Raw genomic sequence first — 26383 nt, 5'->3', positions numbered from 1 at the left:
GGAACGGGCGGCCAACGGTTGCCGCCAGCGCTTTGTCAGGTAACTGGGCCTCCTGGTTTGGGGGTGGGGAGCCGGGGGGTCCCGGGGTGTGCGGGAGGGGAGCCACTGGCCGCAGTTGAGTGGGGGAGCGGGGCGCCATGATCTTCAAGCGCTCCCAAACCTGGGCGCCTGAGGGGCGGGGTTAGTGAGTGAGTGAGCTCTCCATCACTCTCCCGTTGTCTCCATCTTTAGAAGGGGGATCTTAAGGGCGGGGCCGGTCCCCTTTGTACACAGGAGGTGCCTAATAATTGCCCGCCCCTTCTGGGAGCATTAGGTACCTTGGGTATGCCGGACTCAGTGCTGTCCACTTGCAGCAGGTCGGAGTTAGTGTAAACACTCCCAGATGCGGGGTCAGCTGCCCTCCATGACTACGATTTCCCCATCTCTGGTCTGCGCTCCTTCTCCTTCCACTCTTAAACCCCACCTGGGATCCTGGCTCGGGGGCTGGAAGGAGCCTGGAAAGCCTCTAGTCCAACCCCAGCATTTCACAGACAGAGAAACTGAGGCAGTGAAGTCACCCAGGTAAGAAACCTCAGTGGAAGGATTCGAACCCAGGGCCTAAGACTGTCAAATGCTCTTTTCGGTGGTGTTTCCAAATCCACCTTGTCCTTGTGTGCAGGGCTTCTTCACCAGGGCCTTGACCCTGGAGTCCCCAGGCTCTCCTGCTTTACCTTTATTTGGGGCTTTTTCTCTATTTCCCATCTGCCCCATTGGTCACTTGTTTAGGCCACGCTGCGGTTCTGCTGATTGCTTGGCTGGCGTCCTTCTTATTTTCATTTTTCCTGTCTGTTTTCCCTCGGGACTTGAGCTCTAACAAACAATCCTGGAGTCCAACGAACCTGAATCACAGCTGACTCAGCAGTGACTGCTGGGAGGTGGCTTAGGAGTCTCTTGCTACAATGTGGCCACCTTACTGTTACAAAGTGACCACCTTAGCTTTTCGAGGCATTAGCTGGTGCCTGCTGTGGCCAGTCCTCGAAAACACCATCCCAATGAATGGAAGGGAGGCTTTGACCTCCTGAACCATGGGGATTTTTCATCCTCCTCATCTCCTTTTGCACTGAGGTCTGGGAGTATCAAAATTATGTGACTCCCTATTACCTCTAGGAGTGAACAGAACCTCCTCTGTCATTTCAAGATCTTCACCCCTTCCTACCTTTCCAGACTTTTACGTCCCACCACAGAAGGCCAGCTTGCCATTCTGTTTCCCATCTCCATGCCTTTGTACTGGCTCTTCCACACACTCTCCCTCCTCAGCTCTACCCTTAGAATCCCTACCCTCGGCTCATGTGGAAGACCTTTCCTGGTCTCTGAGCCCTGGCAGCTCGTGCCTTCCCCTCTGAGGTCACCTTCTGTGTGCTCTACATGTCCTGTGTATGTGCTGGTTTATGTCCATGCTGTCTTCCCCACTGGAATATCAGCTTCTCCGGGACAGGGACTTTTTTTTGTTGCTTGTTGTCTTGTATCTGCAGTCTTTAGCTCACTGTCCGGTATGTAGCAAATGTGTAAAAAATGTTCTTTGATTGATTTGTTATAATTTATTGATATTAAAAACAAGGAATACAGCAAAGACATGGGAAAGCCACTCAGGTTCCTTTTGTCCTTTGGGCTATGTTCTTACTGGGACATTCAGCCAGCCAGGAGCTGGCCAGCTCTGCAGGATTGAGTGGTTCCTAATCATTAGGGTGTAAGCTACTTCATGTTCAGGAGTCACCCAAGCCTCCCTAGGAGCTGTGCACTCATTTGGATCAAGAACCACCCCCCTCCACTCCCCTCATACGCCAACGACAAGTGAATCTGATAGTCAAGTAGCTAATACAAGGTACTGTGTTCTAGCTGTCTGGGGGCTCCAGAAAGTCTTCATGCAGAAGGTGGTACTTGAACTCTGTCCTAAAGGAAAAGATGTGATAAGGTCTAGGTAAAAAGGGACATTGCCAGTGCAAAGGCATAGAGTTGGGAGATGGGTGTGAGGAACAAAGTATAAAGTTAATGTAAGGTTAATGGTGGGTGGGGGGAAGGGTTAAAGATCTTCCCCATCCCAGGCCTCAGATACCTCTTATTAATTTCTAATGAGGCACTGGGTTGTGCCCTGCAGTCCTGAAAAGACCACATATACTCTGCGGTGAGGTTTTACTTCGGGCTTATTTTTTGGAAGAAAGTTGGTGTGCCAGATGAGACTCTGGGCAGTCACTAAGGAGCTCCCCTGGCTTTGAAAACTCAGGTGTTGGTGCTTCTTTCTCTGGTGATTATGTATGTATTTTCTACTGTCAGACATTTGGAAGCCCTGTCTGCTGGTGTTTTTGTTTGTAATTTCTGTTTGTATTTTCTCTGAAGCTCAGGGTGCTGATGTTTCCCCCTGAACCAAGTGAATGTTATATATGCTTGATTGAAGAAGATCGAATACCTCCCCCCCCCCCCCCACAAGTTGCTTTCCTTTCAGAAAAAGTAGATCTAGGAGCCTGTGAAGCAGGCCATCCTGTGCATGCCTGGGTCCTTGCGGTTATAGTATGGCATAGTCAGGCAGGATCTGCAAACTAAAAGGAAAGTATGAGGGCTGGGATAATTGTCCATTGTTTCCCAGTTGTGGCGGCTATGGTTCTGCACAAGGCCTGGAGCAGGAGTGGAGAGCTGTCTGTGTGTGGATATTAGAGAGGAGGTGAGCCATGGAACAGGAGTGGAGAGATGCCTGCACACAGACCCAGGCAAGAGCCAGGAGCAGCTGGCTTCTGCTGGAAGAGGAGGAACCCTGGAGCTCAGAATTCAGCACTGGGGCAAGATAAAGACTGAGAGGCAAGGCTGGAGAGCTGAGTATGCTTTTTTGAAGCATTCTGCTGGGATGGAGATCCAGGGGGACCTCGGGAATGGAGTCGCCTATGATGCATAGGGGGAAGTACCCTAAGAACCCCATCCTTCTGGCTTTGCTGCCCAGCTGCCCCTCAGGAGAGAAGCAGAGGCTGGAGCAGTGTTAAGAGTGGGACTTGGCTCAGTGGAGCCTACACTGAGAATGCTTGCATAGGCAGTGTGGGGAGAAGGACACCCCCCAAGGGAACTTCATTTGGACATTTTGTTTTGGATTGACTGTGACCTAGGGGTGGAGTATGTTGATGTTATATACTTTTGTATTTAAAGCCATGTGGTCACTCTGGTTATAAGTTGCTGTGTTATGTATTCTGCAAATGTAAAGTTCATGATGTGTTTGTGGGGATTATGTTGTAATTACTTAGGAAATGTTAGTGCCAGTTGCCTATGTAATGGACGTGAAAAGTCTTGGGGCCCAATGTAAGGTTAATGGTGGGTGAGGGGAAGAGTTAAAGATCTTCCCTGCCCATTAATAGACCTCAGACACCTTTTATTAATTTCTAATGAGGCACTGGGTCTCGAGGGTTGTACCTTCCATCCCTGAAAAGAGTATATATACTCTGAGGTGAGGTTTTGCTTTGGGGTTTATTTTTTGGAAGAAGGTTCATGTGCCAAATGAGATTCTGGGCAGCCACTAAGGAGCTCCCCCAGCTTTGAAAACCCAGCTATTGGTGCATCTTTTTCTGGTAATGATGTATGTGTTGTCTGTGGTCAGACAGTTGGAAGCCCTGTCTGCTGGTCTTTCTCTTTGTGATTTCTGTCTGTATTTTCTCTGAAGTTCAGAGTGCTGGCTTTTCCTCCTGAACTAAGTGAATGATATGTATGTTTGATTAAAACAGATTGCTGATCCCTCAAAAGTTGCTTTCCTTTTAGAAAAGCAGATCTAAGAACCTGTACAGCAGGCCCCGCTGTGTATCCCGGGGTCCTTGCTGATACACAGAGAGAAGATCAGTTTGGCTGGATTGCAAAGTGGGAGAGATAGGGCATAATGGCCATCGAGGCTGGTAGGTTGAGGCCAGAGGGTGCAGGGCTTTAACCCTTGGAGCAGGCTGACTAAGGAGAGGAATGCTTAAGGACATTTCTTTTGGCAGCAATACATGGAGCAAACTGGAGAGAGGAGAGACAGGAGACAAGGAGACCAGGTAGGAGTCTGTTAACAGTTAATAGGGTAAGAGGGGATGAGAGTCATGCACTTCTTAGCTCTATGATCCTGAGCAACCTGTCACTTAATTTCTCTGCATGTCCCTTTCCTCCTCTAAAAAGGAACTGAAAGTCCTTAGGCAATTTTATCTGTTTCATGGATTTTGGGGTAGTTTAGGGTTGGAATCTGTCAAGGCATGAGCATCTGTAGGACAAGGTGGGAAAGGGATGGAGAGGAGAGGACATTGTAAAAGAGAACTGGCTAATGATCAGTCAGGATGGGAAGCCAGAGCAGGGCCGGTGGCCTGGACTAGGACAGAGTGGCTGGAGGTCCCAGGGATGATGAGAAACAGCAGAGTACGGAGAGGCAGAATGAGAGAGAGCTGAGGCTGGACAAAGGAATTTAAGAATTCTGGATCATGAAGGTGTACCACTTCTAACTGAGAATTGACATGGATTTTACAATCCAATATTTGTTTAAAAACAAGATGTTTATTGTGAAGCCTGAAAGGAATGCTCACAGGATTTGAAGCCAGAGCTTCTAAGTTCAAAGGTCTCCATTCCTTACCACCTTTATAACACAGTATCCTACCTCTCTGGGCCTCAGTTTCCTCATTTTTAAAATGAAAAAGTTGGGCTAAACACTTCCTAATATCCCTTCCTACTTTAAATCTATGATCTTCTGGTAAAAAATTGGCCTATTCAGAAGTCAATTTAGTGCCGCAAATCATACTCGTGATGTTCCCCTAACATATTTTATGGACTAGTAAATCCAAGAACATTGTAGGAATACAGCAGCATGAGAACTGAGGTCTGAGGATGGAAAAAAAAACGCACCATGGGCTATTAATCTTGTCTCAAATGTCAGCCTATTGCAATGTCAAGGCTGTTTGGTCGTATTGTCAACCAAGCAGTTCTACGTGGACAGATTCCCATGATACATAATCAACCCAAACGTCATTTACAACTTGTTCTGATCAAATGAAGGCTTATTAGGGGCCTGAGAAAAGATCAGTGATCGAATGGATGAGGGAAAATGGAAAATGTACTTCTTTGTTTAAGTTGTCCCTGATGAACAGGGAATACAATTTTCCTTTGTCAGATTTTCTTGTTCTTTCTCTGGTTTGGGATTGTGTTGATTTTTTTCAGTGTGTTAGCTAATATCGTGTGTCAAATACATTGAAACAATTAAGTCAAGTGTCCTGGCATTGCTGGTGGAGGTATCTTTTTGTGGTAGGAAGTACATTTAAGAAGACACATCTAGGAATGTATCATAGGGTATAGGAGAAAGCTCTAAAAGCCAGGATTGTCCCCCAGCACTGCAGATAGGTGGTTATCCAAACAAGAAAGTAGAACATTTAGATGCCAGCTGCTGCCCTTCAGCAGGTTATGAGTCAAACTGGGTTTTTAATAGACTTGTGAAGAAACAGATCAATATTTGCTGCTATCACCAGTGTCACAGTGCATCTCTGCATCAAGTGAGATTTGGAAGAGAGAGAAAAAGACAATGGAAAAAGAAAACCTTCATGATTGAAAATTTTAATAGCTTATTGAAACACATTATAAATCAGGGTTTTCACTGCAGGAATGAGACAGATAAAAACTGCCTTTTTCTGAAGTGCAAACAACAGAGAAAAGCAGAGTTGTAAAAATTAAGAGCCAAACCTTCCTCATGAAGACCCTTTTCTTTTTTCAGATTCCTAGGGGTAGAGATAGTTTCCCTGAGAGATCTTAATTAAAGCAATACATTTTCTGTCCTTGCTTATTTGAGGGTGTGCATACTTTGATAAGAAAGGTTACTTATCTCTCTGTTTTTCTCTGTTTCTAAAGAAGAGGTCACAGTTAGGGGATTTGCTTTACATTCAAGTATTTCTGAACATTCGCATTAATCAGTCAAACCCAAGACAGGGTCAGATAGACAAGAAGAAGAAAGTGGATAGAGAGCATAAACACATTTGATGTAAATTCTAATATTTTTCCTCTGGTTTTACTTTTAAAATCTGCTTGTAGATTGTCTCAGCTTTGCTGGGTCTGGGTGCTTGTCAGGGCTTGAAATCAATTTGATACACTATCTTGGAGGCCTTCAATGGTGACTCACTAGGGAAACTGCAATCTGACTGACCCATCCTAATGCAAACTAATGAAAAATAAGAAGGGAGGGGGGAAATTTCATAAAGCCATGAACTGATAATTCACAGGCATCGCTTAAAGTTTGAAAAGATCTATACCCTTTGATGTCAGAACCTAAATGTGCCTCCAGTCGTGTGGGCATACTGTGAAACCTGACAGGCACAGACTTAGAGCACTTCAGAGATGCTACTGTGGTTTCAGTTTATTAGGGAAATTCTTATATTCTCCACTGGCTCCCTCTTCTTCTTTTCCTGAAGTTGAGGAAAAGCGATGAGATTCTTCACTGGAATGTGTCAGATCTCCTTTAGGTTGAATAACACAAGCCTGTGAGGGGCAGCTACGCCGCTTCTGCAGTGGCTTTCTCCTTCCCAGAGTCACTAAGAATGGGCGACCAAAATAATGTAAATGGAGATATATAAAAAAACAAAGCAAAGCTGAAATTAAATAATGTGTAATTTGAATGACTGAGCTTGGTCCCAGGTAAGAGATGGTAAAGTGTGCTTCCCTTCCCCTTTAGAGAGGTGAGGGGCTGTGGGTGTGGAACACTGTGTATACTAATGGTCTTGGTTGATGTATAGGTTTCTTTCTCTCTTCTAGGGGAAGTGGAGGAGGATATATTTGTAAGTGAAGAGAATATCTATCAATAATAAAAATAAAAAAGAAATGAGAGCCAGATCTGAATTTTGGTCTGATTTGAATGTCACGTGGTATACAAATATGCCCAATTCAATCCTCTTTTTTTTTAACCATCTTAATTGTTAATTTCTATAATGGCAAAATGTCTTCAGCATTAATTGTCAGCTCTGTTTTCTTAAATCTGTTCTTTGTCCACTTGACGTAATATTTAATGCTCCTCTTCCTTGGGTACAGTCACCCTCCTTCCATCAATGAAGGTTAGTTGGCCCTGCCTGTAGACATGCTTAGGACCAGAGAGACTTCCTGTATTCTGTTAAATAGCATACACATATCCTGTCCCCATCCTCATTCTGACTGAGGCAGTTAAGTGACTGAATTAGAAACTGAACTTGGATTTCTCATGTTGGCTGAATCTTCTAAAAGTACATTTAAAAATGTATAAATAACACTTTCTATTTTCTTCTCTTTGCAGGAACTTGATAACTCAGCAGGATGGAAATTGATGCATTGTTTTTGGGGGTAGCATATCAGCAACCCCATTAGCTGTCAACAGCTCTGTAGAACAGCCACTCTGCTCCCCTTCCATTTTCTTCCTCTCCCTTCCCCTTTCCCTCCCAGTTCGATTTCATCCATGGCACTCAGGAGGCAAGTGAAAAACTTTGTGAAAAATTACTCAGAGGCGGAAGTCAAAGTCCGGGAAGCAACGTCTAATGACCCTTGGGGTCCTTCGAGCTCTCTGATGTTAGATATCAGTGATCTGACCTTCAATACAGTTTCTCTCTCAGAAATTATGAATATGCTATGGCAGAGACTAAATGACCATGGGAAGAATTGGCGCCATGTGTACAAGTCCCTCACACTCATGGATTATCTTATCAAGAATGGATCCAAAAAAGTCATTCAGCTTTGCCGAGAGGGCTTCTTTAACATTCAGACATTAAAGGATTTTCATCACATAGATGAAGCTGGAAAAGACCAAGGTAACATTCAAAGTTGATATGACCTACCAACAATTTGGATGTGGTGGAACCAGTTGAACTAGGAACTGAGGGAAAGAGGTTGCTTAGGATATCTTTCTTTTGTGAGAGATAGAGTTACCACTTTAATTATTTGTGCCACGTCCTTAACAGATCAATAACTTTTCTTCAGATAGAGATACAAGAAGAGGAAATTAGATTTTTGATGCTAATCCACAGTCTAAAGAAAATCACTAGGGCAGGAACCACAATGAGGAAGGAGTCCCTGTGGGTAGTGATGGGGTGCTCGGGCCCCAGCCCTAAGATCATGTCTCTAGAAGCCTCCTAATTTCTTAGTAGGCTTCTGTCCTATGAAAACATTTTCTCTTGTTGCAGAACACATTCTCTTATCAGAACAGAAGGGTGCCTGGCCCAAAGATTTTTGTCCCTGGTTGGCCCAAGGACTCTCCTGGCACCAGATCCCCAAGGTTCATGCCTCTGACAGCTCCCTCAATGTCTGGTATACTCCCTACATTTTCCCACCCATAGCTCCCAAAGACACTTGGACCCCTAGATTACCTAATCAGTATCCCTGGAATTCCCTTCCTATGCCCCTTTTCCATATAAGCCCCAGCACCATCTTATCTCTCTTTCAGGTTCCATAAGGGCCCTTGCCAACTTTTGCTGAAGCATTCCAATAAATTTCTTGCCACTTGACTAAGAGAAGGCTTGAGTATGTGAATTTATTCCAGACAACTCTGCCTTGGCATTCTCAGGGTTCCAGCACCCCCAAAACCTCATTAGTAGCACACAGATTTTTTTTGGCACAATAAAATAATTCTCTACAGGATGGAAACCTAGCTTTTGCTATATCAGAAAGTTAATTGGGTAACAAAAGGGAGGTGGTGTTTCCATAGACTCTAGAGAGTTTTCAGATGAAAGAAGGAGCTCTCTGTATGTCTAAGAAAGCCAGGGTGGAGTACTACAAATGACAAAAGGGAAAGGTCTGGGAAGAGCCCTCATCCACATGTGAACAGTGGTGGAGTCTGCAGGATTCATAGCACACAGAAAGATCCTGATGCTTATGCGGATGAGACTGTGACCAACAGTCCAAGGATAATTGGCGTGCATAATGATGGCACTGAGCCCTTGCTGTGAGTCTGTAGTCTCTGTGGAGTTTTGAGAGAAAGGCTTCATCATACGTGGTATAAAAAGAGCACATGTTTGCATAGTACATTAAGCGGTACAAAACAAGCTCTTTTCTCACAATAGCCACGTGAATGAATATCATCCCCATTTAACAGAAAAAGAAATGGAATCTCAGAGAGCTTAAGTGATTTGCCCAGGGTCACATAGCTAGCAAGTGTCAGAGCCCAGGCTATAGTGCTGGTGCTGAGAATTTTTTTTAAAAGTCCTAATTATTTGGTAATTTATAATCCGTATATGACATATTCAATATTATATCCATATGTGGCTTATATTCAGTATTATAGTCAATATTAGCCAGGATTGTATTAACCTGAACAGCCTATTTTCTGGCCATACAGAATAGTTATTTACTACAATACAATCTTGAACACTCTAGAAATGCAGTGAAACTTGTTTTTATCATTCCTGATGTTTGCTCAGCCTCAGCATTCAAATTCAGCAGTGTTAGCTAAGAGCCCCCAAAGCTGCTGGTCTTGCAGTTAAGGTTTTTATGAATAAAAAGGTTTTCATTTCTCAGTTTCTTGAAAAACAGTATAAGTACGTTTCACATAAGTAGGTAATTATCACAACTCAAACGCAATCTTGATTGAATGTCACACTAGAACAAGATTTGAAAAAATTATTTTTCAGTACAATAAACAAATCATTTACAGATAAATTATTTTATAGTATTCAAGAAAAATAAAACCAGACCAAAGCAGCCTTTTCCGAATCTAAGTAACACCCAGGAGTTGACTACAAAAGAACTAGTGATTGAGCTATCAAATAACAATGGACACAGTGCAAACTATAGAGAAGAGATTATAATAATTTGCAGTGTAGTTCAGCACTTTGGCTTATATTTATTGGGGAAAAAGTTTTGTTATAGCTATTTATTATTATTTTAGCTATTTATTATTGTTCCTCAATCCCAGGTGTCACCCAAAAAATAGCCACTGGGGACCAAGCTTAGTGAGGGTGGCGAATGAGTAGGGTCGTGTTGAGGCATTTCCTTCTAGCTAACCATTTTCATTCTGGTACAGATTGGTTGTGACTGAGATCCAGTTGACTATGGGTACCACCTGTCCCTGTAAGAAGGAAATGTGGGGTTTCTGTTTTTATGAGGTACTCTAAACACTTGTCCAATAGGAGACAGGCAAAGCTGGGCTATTACCTGATATCCTATTGTCAGTTTAATTAAGAAGCTGAGCACTGAAGGAAGCCATGGTGTTTCTTGTAGATCCTGGGTGAGGCCTGTGATAGGTAGGTGAAGAAAGCCGTCACTGCTGACACTTGTACTATGCTTTGTAAGCCAGAAAATGACCAGGTGGCAGTGTGACCACCTTGGTGACCTCAAGATAAATGAATAAAACAATTCAGTTTTCCTGCCCTATCAAGACTTAGGTGAAAGAAAGGATAGGAATTCTTGACGAGGGTATTTCAGATATCCTTGTTATTTTCCATAGTCCTTTTTCCATTATTCTATTGGATGTCATATGAAGCCCTACAAAGAATTGACCAAATATAGAGAAGACACAGTCCCCTCCGGAAGAGATTTACAGATCAATGTGGAGAGAGGGTTGGGACCGGTGACTTCTTATCCCTGGTCCTCAGTTTCCCTATCTCTAAAATGGGGGGGTTGGACTAGATGGGCTCTGAGGGCCTTTTCTTCTCTGAACCTATGATACTATGACCCATGATCCTGTGAACTGAAATGTGAATCCATGGACAGACCCTTTCTTTACAGATCATTGATCAACACTATCAAAAGACCCATTGTTGAAACAGATGGGAGGATGTAAAAGTGTTTATACTTATTTGTGTCAAGGAAATCTGAGAGATGGTACAACTTGATATTCTGTTTTAGAGGAAGGAAGAGATGTGTACTTTAGGAGAGTTGGAATGCCTTCCAAGCATGTGAGCTGTACTTTGTGTGCACTTAGACATGTGAGAAGGCTGAGCAGAAGTGGAGACTGTGGGAATATTGCTTGGCTAGCGTGAAAGCTAGGTTCAGGAGAAAAGATTTCAGGAAGCTAGCTGGTGGAAGGCCATGGAGTAGGGTTGAAATTTTTTTTTCAAAAAGTGATTGATGGAGAGATTTGAGGAGGGGAATTCACGTGATCAAAATGGCACTTGATTCAGAAGAAAAGTGGCAGAAGGCGAGGACCACAGTGCTGAGACAATCGTAATCATCTGAGTCGGTTATGACCTGAGTTTTCACTTGGACAAAGAGAATGGAAAAGAATGGATTTATAGGCAATGAAATGGTGTGGTCTGGCCACCAGAAGAGCCAATGCTGATCTTGGACTTCGCTAAAAGGGACAAAGGGAGAGCTGAAGAGAGAAAGAGAGAAGACTTGTGGCCCTGCTATCTTCTGCCCTTGTTAGAGTTCCTCCAGAGCATTGTCCTCAGTTGTGGGTCCTGTGGTTGAAGGCCTTGCTGAGGTTCAGCCTTGAGAAGAGGACTCAGGATGCCAGATGACTCAGGAGGCCATAGCAACTGCCTTCAGGTGTTTGAAGGAGGGATTACCCCAGAGGGCAGAACCAGAAGCAACAGAGGAATAGGCAGTGAGGTCAGTTTAGGCGATGTCCTAAAGTGGAATTAGCTGTCCCAAGAGGTGGTGGGTTCCTGCTCCTTAGAGGTCTTTGGGTAGAGGCTGGATGTCTGCTTGTCAGTTGTGGGAGAGTGGATATTGCACTGATGTTAGCTTCTGTGATTCTGTGAGTCCTGTTTGACTAACCTGCTCCCTAAAGGTGAGCTTCCCTCAGTCACCTTAGGGCAGGGGTGGAGAACCTGCAGCTTGAGGCCACATGTGACCCTCTAGGTCCTCAAGTGAGGCCCTTTGACTGAATCCAAACTTCATAGAACAAATCCCCTTCACCCAAGGACTGAGAACGCCACATGTGGTCTCGAGGCCAAAGGTTGTCCACCCCTGCCTTACCCAGCACAGAGCCCTGCACCCAGCTAGCACTCAGGATCCGCGTGTTGGATGGAACCCTTAGCTTCTCACCCCTCAGCTCCTTTTCTTCACTACCTTTTATATCATTTCACACCACCAGTTCCAGGGCACACATGCGGGATCCCCAAAGAGCTGGTTGTGTTTACAATGAACACAACATTTCTCCCCAAGTCCTTAAAGATGAACAGATCAACAAATAGCTCATCAAATTGCTGATATTATTTCCTAGTGTTCCTCCCACATATCACAATTTTATATTACTACAACTGCAGAAGAGAAATGGAGACTTTAGGAGGCCAGAGCAGGGGTGGAGAAATTGTGTTTGTGAAACAATAGAACTATTACAAATTATTTTAAGTATAGGAGTGGTGGAAATCAGAGATGAGCATAGTATGGTGGAAAGAATGTTAGATTTGGGATTGGAATTTGAACCTCACTTCTGCCACTCATCAGTGATATGAACACTGGCAAGTCAGCTGAATCTCTCTGGGACGCAGTCTCCTAATCTGCTCATCTGTAAAATAAAGGGCCTGGACCAGATGGCCTCTGAGATTCCTTTTAGTTCTAGGTCTCTGACCCTGTGATCCTAGAGGTAGGAAGAAAAGGGGATTGGGCAGGACTTGAGAGATGAATGGGGAAAACCTGGTGGGAATTTGTGACTAAGAAGACAAGAAAAGAGAAGAAAAAAAGGGAGAGGAATAATTATGTTACAGTATGCTATGATATATATGTACATATATGTATGTGTATGTATATAACATATCCATACACATATGTGATGCAATTAATACAAATAGTTTTGTACTTTTCTGTCTTTAGCAAATTCATAGCAGTAGCCTTGCCTTTAATGAAATGATAAACCATTTAGATGTCAGAATTGATAGCTGAATACATTTTTTTCCATTTTCCTGCTAAGAAATTTTCTTTCTTAGGAAGATTTAAATAATTGATCCTTTAAAAACGTTTTAAGAGCGTTCCATTGTAATATTAGAATGAATTTAATTAAAATTGTCTAAAAATGCCTGTTAAGCCTAAAACCTCATTGATGTCATCAAAAACGATCTTATTCTTAATCAGAACTAGGACTATTTGCATAGTATATAGTATTTTTCATTGATTCAATTAAAATTCTAAGAAATGAATTGTGGGTTATGGCCTTAGATAGAAAGTTTATTCTGAAAGAATTAGTTCATAAAATTATGGTTAATTTTGCTGAAATGGATTATTGTCATCATTTTTAGCAATGATCTGAGTTCATTGAAAGGAAAGCAGGAAGAAAAGCATATTTCAAGAAGCCAATATTTAAATATAAATTTAAGTTAGAACTCAAAATGCTTCTTATCTAGAATGTGTGTATTTGGTGGGTGACATTACTAGTGTCTTGACTTTGAGAATTTACTCTCATGTAGTCAAACTAGTAAGGGCTTGGGAGTGCCTACTGCCACAGTCACAACAACTTTCAGATTTTCTACCCTTGTACTACTACATTTTTACTCTTAATATTTTTATTTTGTGACTTATTTTGAATTCGCTGTATATTGTTACTAATAATACTTTGAGTATTATTGTGAATACATTGAGCATTATGGTTAATATTTTCTCAGAGAGTGCTTTGTAAATGTTAAGTTACTATATGATGATGATGATGGTTCATGCAGAAAATGAGATGACTGAGACAGTTGATTTCTCCTTGCATCTGGGGTCAGTCATGTGACTAAGCACAGTTGGTGGCCACTTACCTTTTACAATTTAAAGGGCTCAAGAAAGGCATTCTTGTTCCCCTTCAATATACTTGTCTTTACCAATAAACAAAGACCACCAATTTATGGCAAAATTCAACATTTTCAGCAAGCAGAAAATCATTTAGCAATAGAATGCTATGCCTACCACCCACCCAGGAATGTTTTTCTTACCTGGTCATGCCTATCAAAATTCTCTGCAGTTTTCAAAGCCCACATGAAAAGTCATTTCCTCCACTTAAAAAATTATTTCTCTTTTCTGTGTTCTCTTAGTACCTCATATATTTGCACTTCTTATATATCACATATTGACTTATGTTTTCATTTTATTAAAGGAGCTTTGCCATTTCCTGAAAGCAATCAAGGCCTCTCTTCCATTCTTGTTTATTTTGAGGCTCAACTATGACCTCTTATGATGTCTGTCCATACATGTATATACATACATACATACATGCATACATACATACAGTGGATAAAATACCAAACCTGGAGTCAGGAGTACTCTTCTTATTCCATAGATTTAATAACCAGCATTCTTCCAGTGTTTTTAGGCTCATAGATCTAAAATGGAAGGGATGTTAGAGGTCATGTAGTATAGCTCTCTATTGTTAGAGAAGAGAAAACTGAGGCCCACCCAGAGAGATGAAGTGATCTGCTCAAGGTCACACAGGTAGTTAAGTGCAGATGTAGAATCTGAACACAGATCTTTTGACTCCAGAATAAACCATTTCTGAGAAATTAAAATTGAGTGCCACACAGATATATGATGAGTCTGAACAAGCAAAAAAAATAACAAAAGAGTAATTTTGAAGATCAGGAGTAAAGGATATAATTGAGGACGTGTTTTGATGACATAGTAGATGAGCTAGGCACATGGTGAGAGCCAAGGATAATAGATAGGCAGCCTGAATGCCCAGCTGGTGTCCTTGTGATTTTAGGAAAAGCCAAGGACGGGCCTCTCTAGCTGTTGAATGAGCCTTCGGTGGCTAACTGGAGAACATGCATGAGAATTGCCCTGGATGGGAAGGCAGTGATTTACATCATTGGCAGGAATGTCAGAATCTATCAGAATACATAATTAGCCTTTCCTTGACTTCTAGAATGCAGACTCTGTGAAAGAAGAGATCATGTATCTATTCGCTTTGTACCTTCCTGACCGTTCCTTCTGGGTCTCCTTGACTGGATATTCATCTAGGTCATGCCCACTAATGGTGGGGGTCCCACAGGGCTCATCCTGGATCCTCTTCTCTTCTCCTTACGTTGTTTCACTTGGTGATCTTCTCAGCTCCTATGGATTAAATTCTCATTTCTACTTGCATGATTCTCAGACCTAATTATCCAGCCCTAACCTCACCACTGACTTCCAGTCTCATATGTCTGACTACCTGTTCAACATCTCAGACTGGATGTTCCACAGACATCTCAAACTCGAAATGTCCAAAACCACACTCATTAACTTTCCTCTCCAAAGACTCCTTTCTTCCTAATTTTCCCATCAGGTGGAGGATACCACCCCCCTCCCAGTCCCCCAGGCTTACAGCCTGGGTGTCTACATGTCATTCCTTTCTCTCAGAACCCATATTCAATCTATTGCCAAGTCTTGTTGGTTTTACCTCTATAACACATCTTACACCTAGCTCCCTCCCTATTAACACTGCCACCACTCTGGTATAGGTCCACATCAAAGGACACTTCAACTATTGCAGAAGCCTGCTTGCCACCAGTTTTTTTCCCCACTTTAATCCATCTTCCACTTGGCCATCAAAACGATCTTCCTAAAGTACAGGTCCAACCATGTCATCTCCCTGCTCAATAAACTTCAGTAGCTCCCATCACCTCTGGGATCAAATAGAATAAAAGTATCTTTTTGGTGTTCCAAGTCTTTCATAATCTCCCCATCCTTCCAATCTTCTTATCCTTATACCCTACCCCCTTCCTTCCACATACCCTTTGGTCCAATGACACCAGAAAAAAAACCCTCCATCTCTTCACTGGCTGTTACCTTCCCCCCACCCCAATGCCTAGAACATTTTCTTTCCTTGTGTCTACCTCCTGACTTCTTTGTTTTCCTTCAGATCCCAGCTGAAGTCCCACCTTGTGCAAGAAACCCTTCCTGATTTCCCTTAATTCTAGTGCCTTCTGTTTGTTGATTATTTCTACCTTATCCTGTGTGTTGCTTGTTTTTATATAGTTGTTTTCAGGTTGTCTGTGAGCTCTAAGAGGGCAGGTACTGGCTTGTGCCTCTCTTTATGTTCCCAGCACATGATAGGTTCTTAATAGGTGTTCATTGACTGACTAATTACTATGGTACCATATAAGTTGAGTGGGCCCTGAACAAATATTTGCTGAATTAATGAATCCAAAATTTAATCAATTCATAAGTTAAATTATGTATTCATTATATTTTAATTCTTTGATGGATCTGTTATTTCATCCACTAGTACAGATTACAATTCATCTCTGCCTTTCATCATGTAGTAATCATGAACTTTCCATAAATGTCCCATAGCAGCTCTACCCAAAGCAGTGGAGGCCTTCTTCTGTTTCTATCCAGATGCCAAAATCATCTTTCTGAAGCATTGCTCTGATCACGCTATTACCTTTCTCAAGAATCTTCAATATTAAATTCAGTTGGTCTCTAAAGTCCTTCACAATCTGACTTCAGCTTAACTTTCTAAACTTCTTTCACATTCCTTGTCATGTAATCTGTGTTCTAGCCAAACCGGCTTACTTTTTATGCCTTCAAACCAGTCTTCTGTTTTCACCTCCATGTCTTTCTTCAGTCTGTCCACTGTGCCTAGAATGTGCTCCTTCCTGCCCTCTTCTTCGAACTTACATTCTCCTTTTAGGCTCAGCTCATGTACTGAGACCTAGAGGAACCTCTTCAAGTCTCCTTGTTTCTTAGAGCGTTCTCTCTCTCTCTCCTAAGTCATTTTATATTTCCTGTCTCTTTTTTTCTGTGTATCCCACAGAGTGTAAGCTCTATCAGGGCAGGGGCTGCTTTTCATTTCTCTTTTCAGCACCTTGTACCTAGCAGATACTTTTTAAATGCTTTCGAACCAAGTGAGTCACATTGTAGCCTAGAGATGATCATCAGTGGAGTTCAGATTCTGTCAGCACTCCCAAGCTGGAAAGGCACCAAGGGCCATATTGAGAAAAGCCTTGGTCAGCTGTTGGAAGCCTGACTGGGCTCAGTCTGGAGAAGGCTGGAGGCTGCTGGCAGAGCAGATAAAACCCTTATGATCATAACACTTGCCATGAGAAATGCAACAGAGAGAACGATTATGTTCATTGTAAATAATTGTAGCAGCTCACAGAATTTATCCCTTTGTGGTTTACAAAGTGCTTTCTTCTTTTAATCCTGGTAGATGGTGCCATGAATAGAGGATGGAACATGGATGGAGTCAGGGTGTCAGGTGGACAGTATTGGGATAATTATCTTCATTTTGTAGATGAGGAAATTGAGGCGTTTGAAGATTCAGTCTTGCATGCTGCTAGACCTGGAGGACTAGGATTTATAACTCAGGATTTCCCTCTCAAGTAAAGTCAACCAACATTATGCACCTACTGTGTGTCAGGCACTCTGAAAACCATTGGGGATATACAGAGAAAGAAAACAAAGGAGCTCAAAGTTTAGTAGGGGGACAGAATGTAAACCACCCGGTGCAAATAAACTCCAGGTGGGATAAGCTGGAGATAATCTCAGGGGGAGACACTGGAATTAAGGAGAATTGGGAAAGGCTTCTTGTAGAAGATGATTCTTGCTACCTGTGACCTGAAGCCATGTGGTAGAGAGGAAGAGAGAGAAGATTCTTGGCCTGGGGGTCAGCCAGTGAAAGTGCCTAGAGTCAGGAGCTTTGGGACCTCTTCAAGGATCCTGGTGTCATTGGATCACAAAGTATGTGAACTACAAGGCTTTAAAAGTCAAATAGGGAATTTTATATTTGATCCTGGATAATAGGGAGTCAGTGGAGTTTAGTGACTAGTAGGGTGACATGGTCAGACTATACTTAAGAAACATCAGTTTGACAGCTGAGTGGAAAATGAATTGGAGTGACCAGTGAGACCAACCAGCAGGCTACTGCAGTAGCCCAAGTGTGAGGTGATGAGGGGTTGTGCAAAGATAGTGGCAGTGTCAAAGGAGAGAGAGGGGTATCTAGAGATTTTGTGAAGGACAGAAAGGACAGGACTTGGCAAAAGGTTGGATGGGGGATGAGTGAGAGAATGAGGAGTTGAGGGTGTCTATGAGCCTGTATGAATAACAGGATGGTGGCTCCCTCCAGAGTAACAGAAGTTAGGAAGAGGGGAGGAACAATGAGTTCGGTTTTGGATATGCTGAATTTAAGATGTCTATGGGAATATAATTCTGGATGTCTGGTAGGCAATTGGAGATGTGAGTCTGAAGGTTGGGAGAGAAGTTTATGCTGGATAAGTAGATGTTAGAATAATCTGCACAGAAATGATCATTGAATCCATGGAGCTGATGTGATCACCAAGCAAAATAGTATAGAGAGAGAAGGGAAGAGGGCTCAGGATGTGCGTTTGTGCTTCGTTGCTGAAAAAGACCATGCCATCAGAGAAATAATGACATGACTTGCGCTTGACTTTGTTTTGAGTGAGAGAGGGCTCTCCAGAGCCATCTGAATCCAGTGACCAGATATTCATCAGGATGACTAAAGATGGCCCAGGATGAGGCAACTGGGGTTAAGTGACTTGCCCAAGGTCACACAGCTAATGAGTGTTAAGTGTCTGAGATTTGAACTCAGGTCCTCGTGACTCCTGAACTGGTACTCTATCCACTGCACCACCTAGCTGCCCCAGAGGGCTCATGATGGAGCCTCGGGAAATACGCACAGTTAACAGGTTTGACCTGGATGAAGGTCCAGTAAGGGAGACTGAAAAGGAGTGGTTAGATGCACAGGAGAAGAACGTGGAGATGGCAGTGGCACAAAAAACTAGAGAGAAGGGGGAAGTCTCAAGGAGAAGAGGGTGATGGACAATGTCATAGGATGTAGACTAGTCCAGGAGGGTGAGAACTGGGGAAAGAATACTGGAATTGGGAATTAACATCTTGGGTGGCTTTGGGGAGAGCAGTTTGTGTTGAATGATGAAACTGAAAGCCAGACTGTATAGCATTAAGGAGAGATGCAAAGGCAAGGAAGTGGAAGACCTATTATATATGAGTGACCTTCTCAAGGAGTTTAGGTACAAAAGGGAGGAGGTGTAGGTTACAATAGCCAGTGGGGAAGGATGGGTTTTTTGAGCATGGGGGAATCATGGACATGTTTGTTGGCAGTAAGGAAGCAGCTCGTAGATGGGGAGAGATTGAAAAGATATAGGGTACAAGCAATCTACCAGAGAAGATCATTTGGGCATGTAGAGGGGTTGTTGGCAAAGAGAAGGGCCACCTCTTCATGAGAGGCAAGAGAGACAGAGAAGATAGCGGCAGAAAGTGTCTGAGTAATGTGAGATGAAGAGGGAGCTCTTTGCAAATGGTCTTAAATTTTTCAGCAAAATATGAGGCCAGGTTCTCAGCTGAGAGGGTGGGAAGAGAGGGAGCTATAGGAGATTTGAGAATGGGTGAAAACATTTGGAAAAGCCACTGTGATGAGTGAATAATGAATCAACTAAGGCAGTGTAAAAGGCTTGCCTTGCTGCAGTGAGGATCCAATTGAGTTAATGTAACATGTTCCAGAGTACAGCATTCTTTAGACTGGGAAGGATTTGGGTGGTGTACAGGGAGAACTTGTTTCAATATCTTTTTGTTTTTCCACTAGCTGAATTGCCCTCTCAGTCTACCCCACCTTTTCGTATTGGTCAATGTGTCCACAAGAATGGAACATGACATTTTTTAATGTGTTAAGTGTCCTTAGTGACAACATTAACTGTAAACAATCCATTAAGTTGGGAAGAGTAAACAGAGGAAAAACAGACTAATTTACCTGTCATAGTTAGATAGTTATCATAGACAGTTGCCAGAGAACCATATACCCTAGGAAATACGGGAATGAGTTTGCTAATCCAGTCCTGAATATCTGAGTCTCTGACTACATGTGCTTTATCTCCTTTGTGAAGAGATTGAAATGAGTTTTGAAGTTAAAAAATTTCTGGGAAGAGACAAGTGTGTTTGAAAGACAGAAAAAAAAGGAAAAAACACCAAAGTGAAGGAATTTCTTTGCGCAGAAAGTTAAAGGCACAGGATAACTTGAGGTTTGAACTCAATTGCTAAAGTTTGGAGATGACTACTTGGCCATTGGGAGTAAGATTGAGGGCACGGTAAAGGCTACCACATTCCCATGTTTTCCAGTCCTGTGGTATGTTTATTTTTATGAGCAAGTGGAAGTGGCCTCAACCCAAGAAAGATGGAAGACTCAGCTGAATCAGCTCAAGTAAACAAGAGGTTTTTGCTGGAAGCAACATATTTTTGAAAGCAAGCACTGATGAATTAATTCTCAAGATATATGAAAGAAGATATTGACCAATATGAAGAAACCATGACTGTATTGCTATTAAAAAAGGGTGATTGAAAAGCTTTTAATATCTATTGACTTATCTGGCTACTTTGCCATTGTTATCACAATTATTTGCACACACATTAAGGGCATCCTTGATCAATATATAATCAATATATGAAATCATTATATATGAAATCAAATATATGAAATATATGAATCAGTAATGAAAAGGGAACAGAGAGGCTTTAGTGAACTATATTCTGCAGCAGATCCTATTTCCTCAGCTCCACAACTGACTGAAAGGTCCTGAAAATATAAGGTCCCACCATAAAAAAATCATTTGATTTGGTGAAACCAAATGCCACTTGAAAAGCTCTCTTCTGTGGAAGAGAGCTCTCCTCTGTACATGTTAAGATCATACATGTTAAGATCATGATACATACAACAACAGATAAATGCTGTTTGATCTTCTGATTATTACTATCAGTTTTGCTTTAGGCTTTTCAAAGGTGTTTTACTGTTGTCATAGAACATGACCAGTAGAGCACAGTTCACAAAGACATTCCCTATCCTCTAAAAGCTTCTGTTTGCAGATGATGTTGTGCTGGGATATTGCAGACACTCCTAAATGAGATCCAGACTCATTCAAAAGAGCTCAGCTCGCTTACTGACACAGGAGATTCCATTCAGTAAGTGATGATGAAGATGAAAATGATGTGTTGCCTGCCTAGCCTCTAACATGCACTCAGAAATGTTGACCACAAAACTGAGACCCACAGTGCATCTAGACAGTGCTCTGGGCCTAGAATAGAAGGAAAAGAGGAGTATGTATTGCATTGGGGAAATTGCACTGTGACTTCAAGCTTCTGTCCACCAAAAAATCCCATCTATCATGAGATACAACAATCTCTGAGGATTCTAAATCTCTGGTCACACAAAAAACAATAAAGGGACATATGAAATGGCACAAAAAGCTATCAATAGCAACAAGAAAACTCATTATATGTGTAGATTTGGAGCAGAAAGAGACTAGAGAAATCATCCAGTTCAATTTCAGAACTATATGATTGAGGAAATGAAAACCCAGGGAGGTCAAGTCATGAGTGGAAGAGCTAGGATTTGAATCCAGATCCACCTGAGTTGAAATCCAGCTCTTTTTCTAGTTGGCTACACTCATCAGAAAAAGAGACAAATTGGTTGGTCATGGAGTGAGCTGGGGAGGAAGAGAAGGGTATTATAGATAGAGTAGTATGTGCTACACATGAGGATTCCTAGAATGCCAAGAGATCAAGAGGACGAACTTCATCATTTGGGGGTAGATTCTCTGTGGCAGATGTATGGGAGAATATAGTTAAGAAGTACACAGGATGAAAAAGTGGGGTTACTTAATGTCCATTCCACATTCATGATATCATAGATCCTTTGAAGCACTGAAGCATTAGTTTTGTTTGATGACTTGAGTTCATCCTTCATTTTCAAAGAGGACCATGACATCAGAGAAATGATGACATGACTTGCAGTTGACTTTGATTTGAGTGAGGGAAGGCTGTGCAAGGTCACCAATCTCACTTTCTCCTCCAAGTCATCTGGGTCCAGTGGTCAGATATTCATCAGGATGACTAGAGATGGCATAGGATGCCATGGAGACCCTGGTCCTTTTAGGCTAAAGCCTTTTCAGGTTCTCACTTTGAGTGAGGTAACACCCATTCAGGGAATAGGTCTCTTTAAGAAGTGAGTCAAGAAATGGCCCTTTTAATTCAAAAAAATAAGGCTGGGAGGGGAAGCTCCTCGGGGCTGGCGTTCCGAAGGGAAACATTCATTCTAGGCCAGGAGGGTCCGAATTATAGCTATTAAGTGGAGCTTGGGCAGGGACCTATTATGGTCCAATCTGTGAAATGGGTTTAAGGTTTTGTGAAAGAAGAAAGAAAGGAAGGAAGGAAGGAAGGAAGGAAGGAAGGAAGAAAGAAAGAAAGAAAGAAAGAAAGAAAGAAAGAAAGAAAGAAAGAAAGAAAGGAAGGAAGAAAGAAAGAAAGAAAAAGAAAGAAAGAAAGAAAGAAAGAAAGAAAGAAAGAAAGAAAAATTGATATTACCCTTGCCTTCCATGCTTTTCTGCTTGCCCAAGAGGTTAACTATTTGTTGCTGAGAAGGTTTCTGGACTTCTCTGGCCTCATTGTTATGGCAGTTGCTTTACAGAAGTTAAATTTCCATAGGAAATGATCATCATGTGATCAGAGTTTGGGAGTTGGAAGAAATCTCAGAGATCATCTTCTTGCAGACGAGGAAAGTAAAGCCCATGAAGGTTGTGATTTTCTGGAGATCAGAGGTAGTCAGAGTCAGAGCTAGAATTCAAGCTCTCATCCTCAGTCACCAAATATACGTGAATTGGAATCAGGTTCTTTCCCTTGTCTACTTCCTATTTGTGAGCATCAGTAGTTTATTTGAACAGAAGGCTGACACTGTTATCATTGCGCAGAATCACAGAACTTGAGAGTTGGAAGGGACCTCAGTGGCCATCTGGTCCAACCTATACATAAAAGCCTTATTGGACATTTGACAAGTGGTCATCAAGCCTCTGCCTGAAGACCTTCAAGGTAGAGGAATAGGCCATCTCTGGAGACAAGTCATTCCACTTTTGGACAGCTTGAATTGTTGGGAAGCTGTTTTCTGAATCAAGCCCAAATTGGCCTCTTTGCTATTTCTGCCCATTGCTTCTGGCTCTGCTCTGTCTTCCACATGACAGCTCTCCAGATACTTGAAGACAGTTTTCACATTAACCCCCCACCCCCTTTCCAGGCTTATCTTGCTCCAGCCCATCAACTGCTTTTTGATGTTATGAACTACAGGATCATTACCATCTGGACACTGTCCATTCTTAAACAGTGCTTCCCAGAACTGAACACCTCCCTCCATTTGAGTCCTGACCAGGGAAGAGTACAATGGGATGATCACTTTTCTATTCCTAGAAACTGTGCCCTTCCTGGGGAAGCCCAACATCAGGTCGCCACATCCCATGAGTGACTCTTCTTGAGTTTTCATTCTACTCAGACCTCCTCCTCCCAGAACCCTTTTGAAAGCAGTGTCTTCTCATCTTTATTCTTTCTTCTAGTTCAGTGTTAATATTGAACTTTGCTTTAATTAGTGACTCTAATATCTGTGATGAGTCATCTCCTGTCAGTTTCATTTTTTGTGGTGGAATTTGTTGCATATCAATACTACTTCTTCTGGAGAAAGTATTCATGAGTATTAGGTTCCAAGTAGCCTACCATTCTTTGTCCTCTTTTATTTCATTGTCTGGAACCATATTTTTTGCCTTCCTTTTCTGTGCCAGACTTTGTATCAAACCAACAATGTACACATTGAGTATGTTTGGAGGATCTTGGCAAGTTCTTCAGAGAATTTTTCTATGTCTTTATTTTCTGCCACAGATGTTGGCAAAACAAGCTGCTGTTATCTGTGTAGTTTACTATGAGCTTTCGCTCATTAGGAGCATTGTAAGGCAAAATGACCCATTAAGTGGGAAATACTTCTAGCTGCTGCTTTCTCTGCATCTCTGAGATTCGGTAAGCCACCCTTCTGTTTAGGTTCCTTAGGTCTTGTGTGTTCATTCATAATGAGAATGTTAATATTGACATGATTCTGTTCTTTCCATGGTATGTCAATATCCAGAGTTAAGAATCTCAGGTTTCCTCTTAATTCCGATCTTTTAAACTTTTCTTGAGGGTGTGCCTGTGTATCAGAAATTCCAGCCTGCATTGTTGTTTCTTTTTTTATTATTATTAATTTATTTGTTTTCAGTTTTCTACAGTCACTTCCATAAGTCTTAGATTCTCTCTCTCTCCCTCTTCCATCTCTCCCAAAGAGGGCATGCAATCTTATACAGGTTCTACAAATACACATAAATCTGACAAATACACTATTCCTAGCTCCCCTAATTTGTTTATTAAATCAGTCTTTACCTAGATCATATATCCATTTGGACTTTATTCTTGTGTACAGTGTCAGGCATTGGTCTATGCCCAATTTCCACCACACTGTTATCCTGTATCCTTTTGTCATACAGTGAGTTCTTATCCAGAAGCTGGGCTCCTAGGGTTTATCAAAGATATCAAGATACTACTATATCTTGTGTACCTAACCTATTCCACTTATCTACCCCTCTGTTTCTTAGTCAGTACCAAGTGGTTTTGATGATTGCTGCTTTATAATACAGTTTGAGATCTGGTAGGGCTAGGCCACCTTTCCTAGCATTTCTTTTCATTAATTCCCTTGATATTCTGGACCTTTTGTTCTTCCAGATGAATTTTGATATTATTTTTTCTAGCTCTAGAAAATATTTTTCTGGTAGTTTGATTAGTATCAAACAATAGTCATGTTGCAGAGAATTAAAATGAATGGGAGAAACCATGAGAAAAACCCAAACAAAACAAAATATAGCACAAGAGAAAATATTCTGCTTCATTCTGTGTTCCAGTTCCATAGTTCTTTCTTTGGATGTTGACGGCATTTTGCCTCGAGTCCTTTGGGAATGTTTTAGGTCCTTACATTGTTGTGAAGGACTAAGTCTTCCAGAAAAATTCATCGCCTACTGTGGTTGTTACTGAGTACAGTGTTCTCCTGGTTCTGCTCCTTTCACTCAGCATCAGTTCATATAAGTCCTTCCAGGCATCTCTGAAATCTTCTTGTTCATCATTTCTTATAGCACAATAATATTCTATTACATTCATATACCACAACTTGCTCAGTCATTCCCCAATTGATGGACATCCTCTCAATTTCCAGTTCTTGGCCACCACAAAGAGAGCTGCTATAAATATTTTTGTACACGTGGGACCCTTTCCCATTTTTATGATCTCTTTGGGATACAGTCCAAGAAGCAATATTACTGGGTCAAAGGGTATGGACATTTTTGTAGCCCTTTGGGCATAGTTCCAAATTGCTCTCCAGAATGGTTGGATTAGCTCACAGCTCCACCAACAATGTATTAGTGTTCCAACTCTCCCACATCTTCTCCAACATTTATCACCCTCCTGTTTTGTCATCTTAGCCAATCTGATAGGTGTTATATGGTACCTCAGAGTTGTTTTGATTTGCATCTCTCTAATCAATAGTGATTTAGAGCATTTTTTCATATGACTATAGACAGATTTAATTTCTTCCTCTGAAAACTGCCTGTTCATATCCTTTGACTATTTATCAATTGGGGAATGACTTGTATTCTTGTAAATTTGACCCAGTTCTCTATCTATTTTAGAAATGAGGCCTTTATTACAGGCACTAGTTGCAAAAATTCTTTCCCAGTTTTCTGCTTCCCTCCTAATCTTTGTTGAATTGGGTGTGTTTGTGCAAAAACTTTTCAGTTTAATGTAATCAAAATTATCCATTTTGCACTTTATAATGTCCTCTGTTTCTTGTTTCGTCAAAAATTTCTCCATTCTCCATAAATCTGACAAATACCCTATTCTTTGCTCCCCTAATTTGTTTATTGTATCAGTCTTTACCTAGAGCACGTATCCATTTGAACTTTATTCTTGTGTACAGTATCAGGCATTGGTCTATGCCCAGTTTCTGCCACACTGTCATCCAGTTTTTGTCAAACAGTGAGTTCTTATCCCAGAGGCTGTGGTCCTTGGGTTTATCAACCAGTAGATTGCTATATTCATTGACTACTGTGTCTTGAGTACCTAACTTATTCCAGTGATTTATCGCTCTATTTCTTAGCCAAAACCAAGTAGTTTTGATGATTGCTGCTTTATAATACAATTTGAGATCTGTTAGGGCTAGGGCGCCTTCCCTAGCATTTCTTTTCATTATTTCCCTTGATATTTTGGACCCTTTGTTCTTTCAGATGAATTTTGATATTATTTTTTCCAGCTCTAGAAAATCTTTTTTTCTGGTAGTTTGATTGGCATGGCACTGAATAAGTAAATTAATTTAGGTAGAATTGTCATTTTTGTTATATTAGCTTGGCCTCCCCACAAACAACTGATGTTTTTCCACTTACCTAGATCTGACTTTATTTGTGCAAAAAGTGTTTTGTAATTGTGTTCATATAGTCCCTGTGTTTGTTTTGGCAGGTAGACTCCTAGATATTTTAGAGTGTCTAAATTTTAAATAAGATTTCTCTTTCTATCTCTTGCTCTTGGGCTTTGTTAGTAATATATAGAAATGCAGAAGATTTGTGTGGGTTTATTTTGTAATCTGCAACTTTTGCCAAAGTTGTTTATTATTTCAAGTAATTTTTTGCTTGATTCTCTAGGATTCTCTAATATATCATCATAGTGA

General features: G+C 41.6%; 1 protein-coding gene across 1 annotated transcript in view; it reads left to right on the top strand.

Annotated features, from left to right (window-relative positions):
- The window catches only part of ENTHD1 (ENTH domain containing 1), a 124123-nt gene that overhangs the window by 196 nt on the left and 97544 nt on the right, over positions 1 to 26383 (top strand). The window contains 1 exon segment of the mRNA XM_072656201.1: positions 7277 to 7784. Coding sequence (XP_072512302.1) covers positions 7436 to 7784 — 349 coding nt within the window. The 5' untranslated portion in view covers positions 7277 to 7435.

This window comes from Notamacropus eugenii, chromosome 3 (assembly GCF_028372415.1).
Source record: "Notamacropus eugenii isolate mMacEug1 chromosome 3, mMacEug1.pri_v2, whole genome shotgun sequence".
NCBI lineage: Eukaryota > Metazoa > Chordata > Mammalia > Diprotodontia > Macropodidae > Notamacropus > Notamacropus eugenii.
Note: the sequence above shows the minus strand (reverse complement) of the source record. Positions and strands in the feature narration are given on the sequence as shown.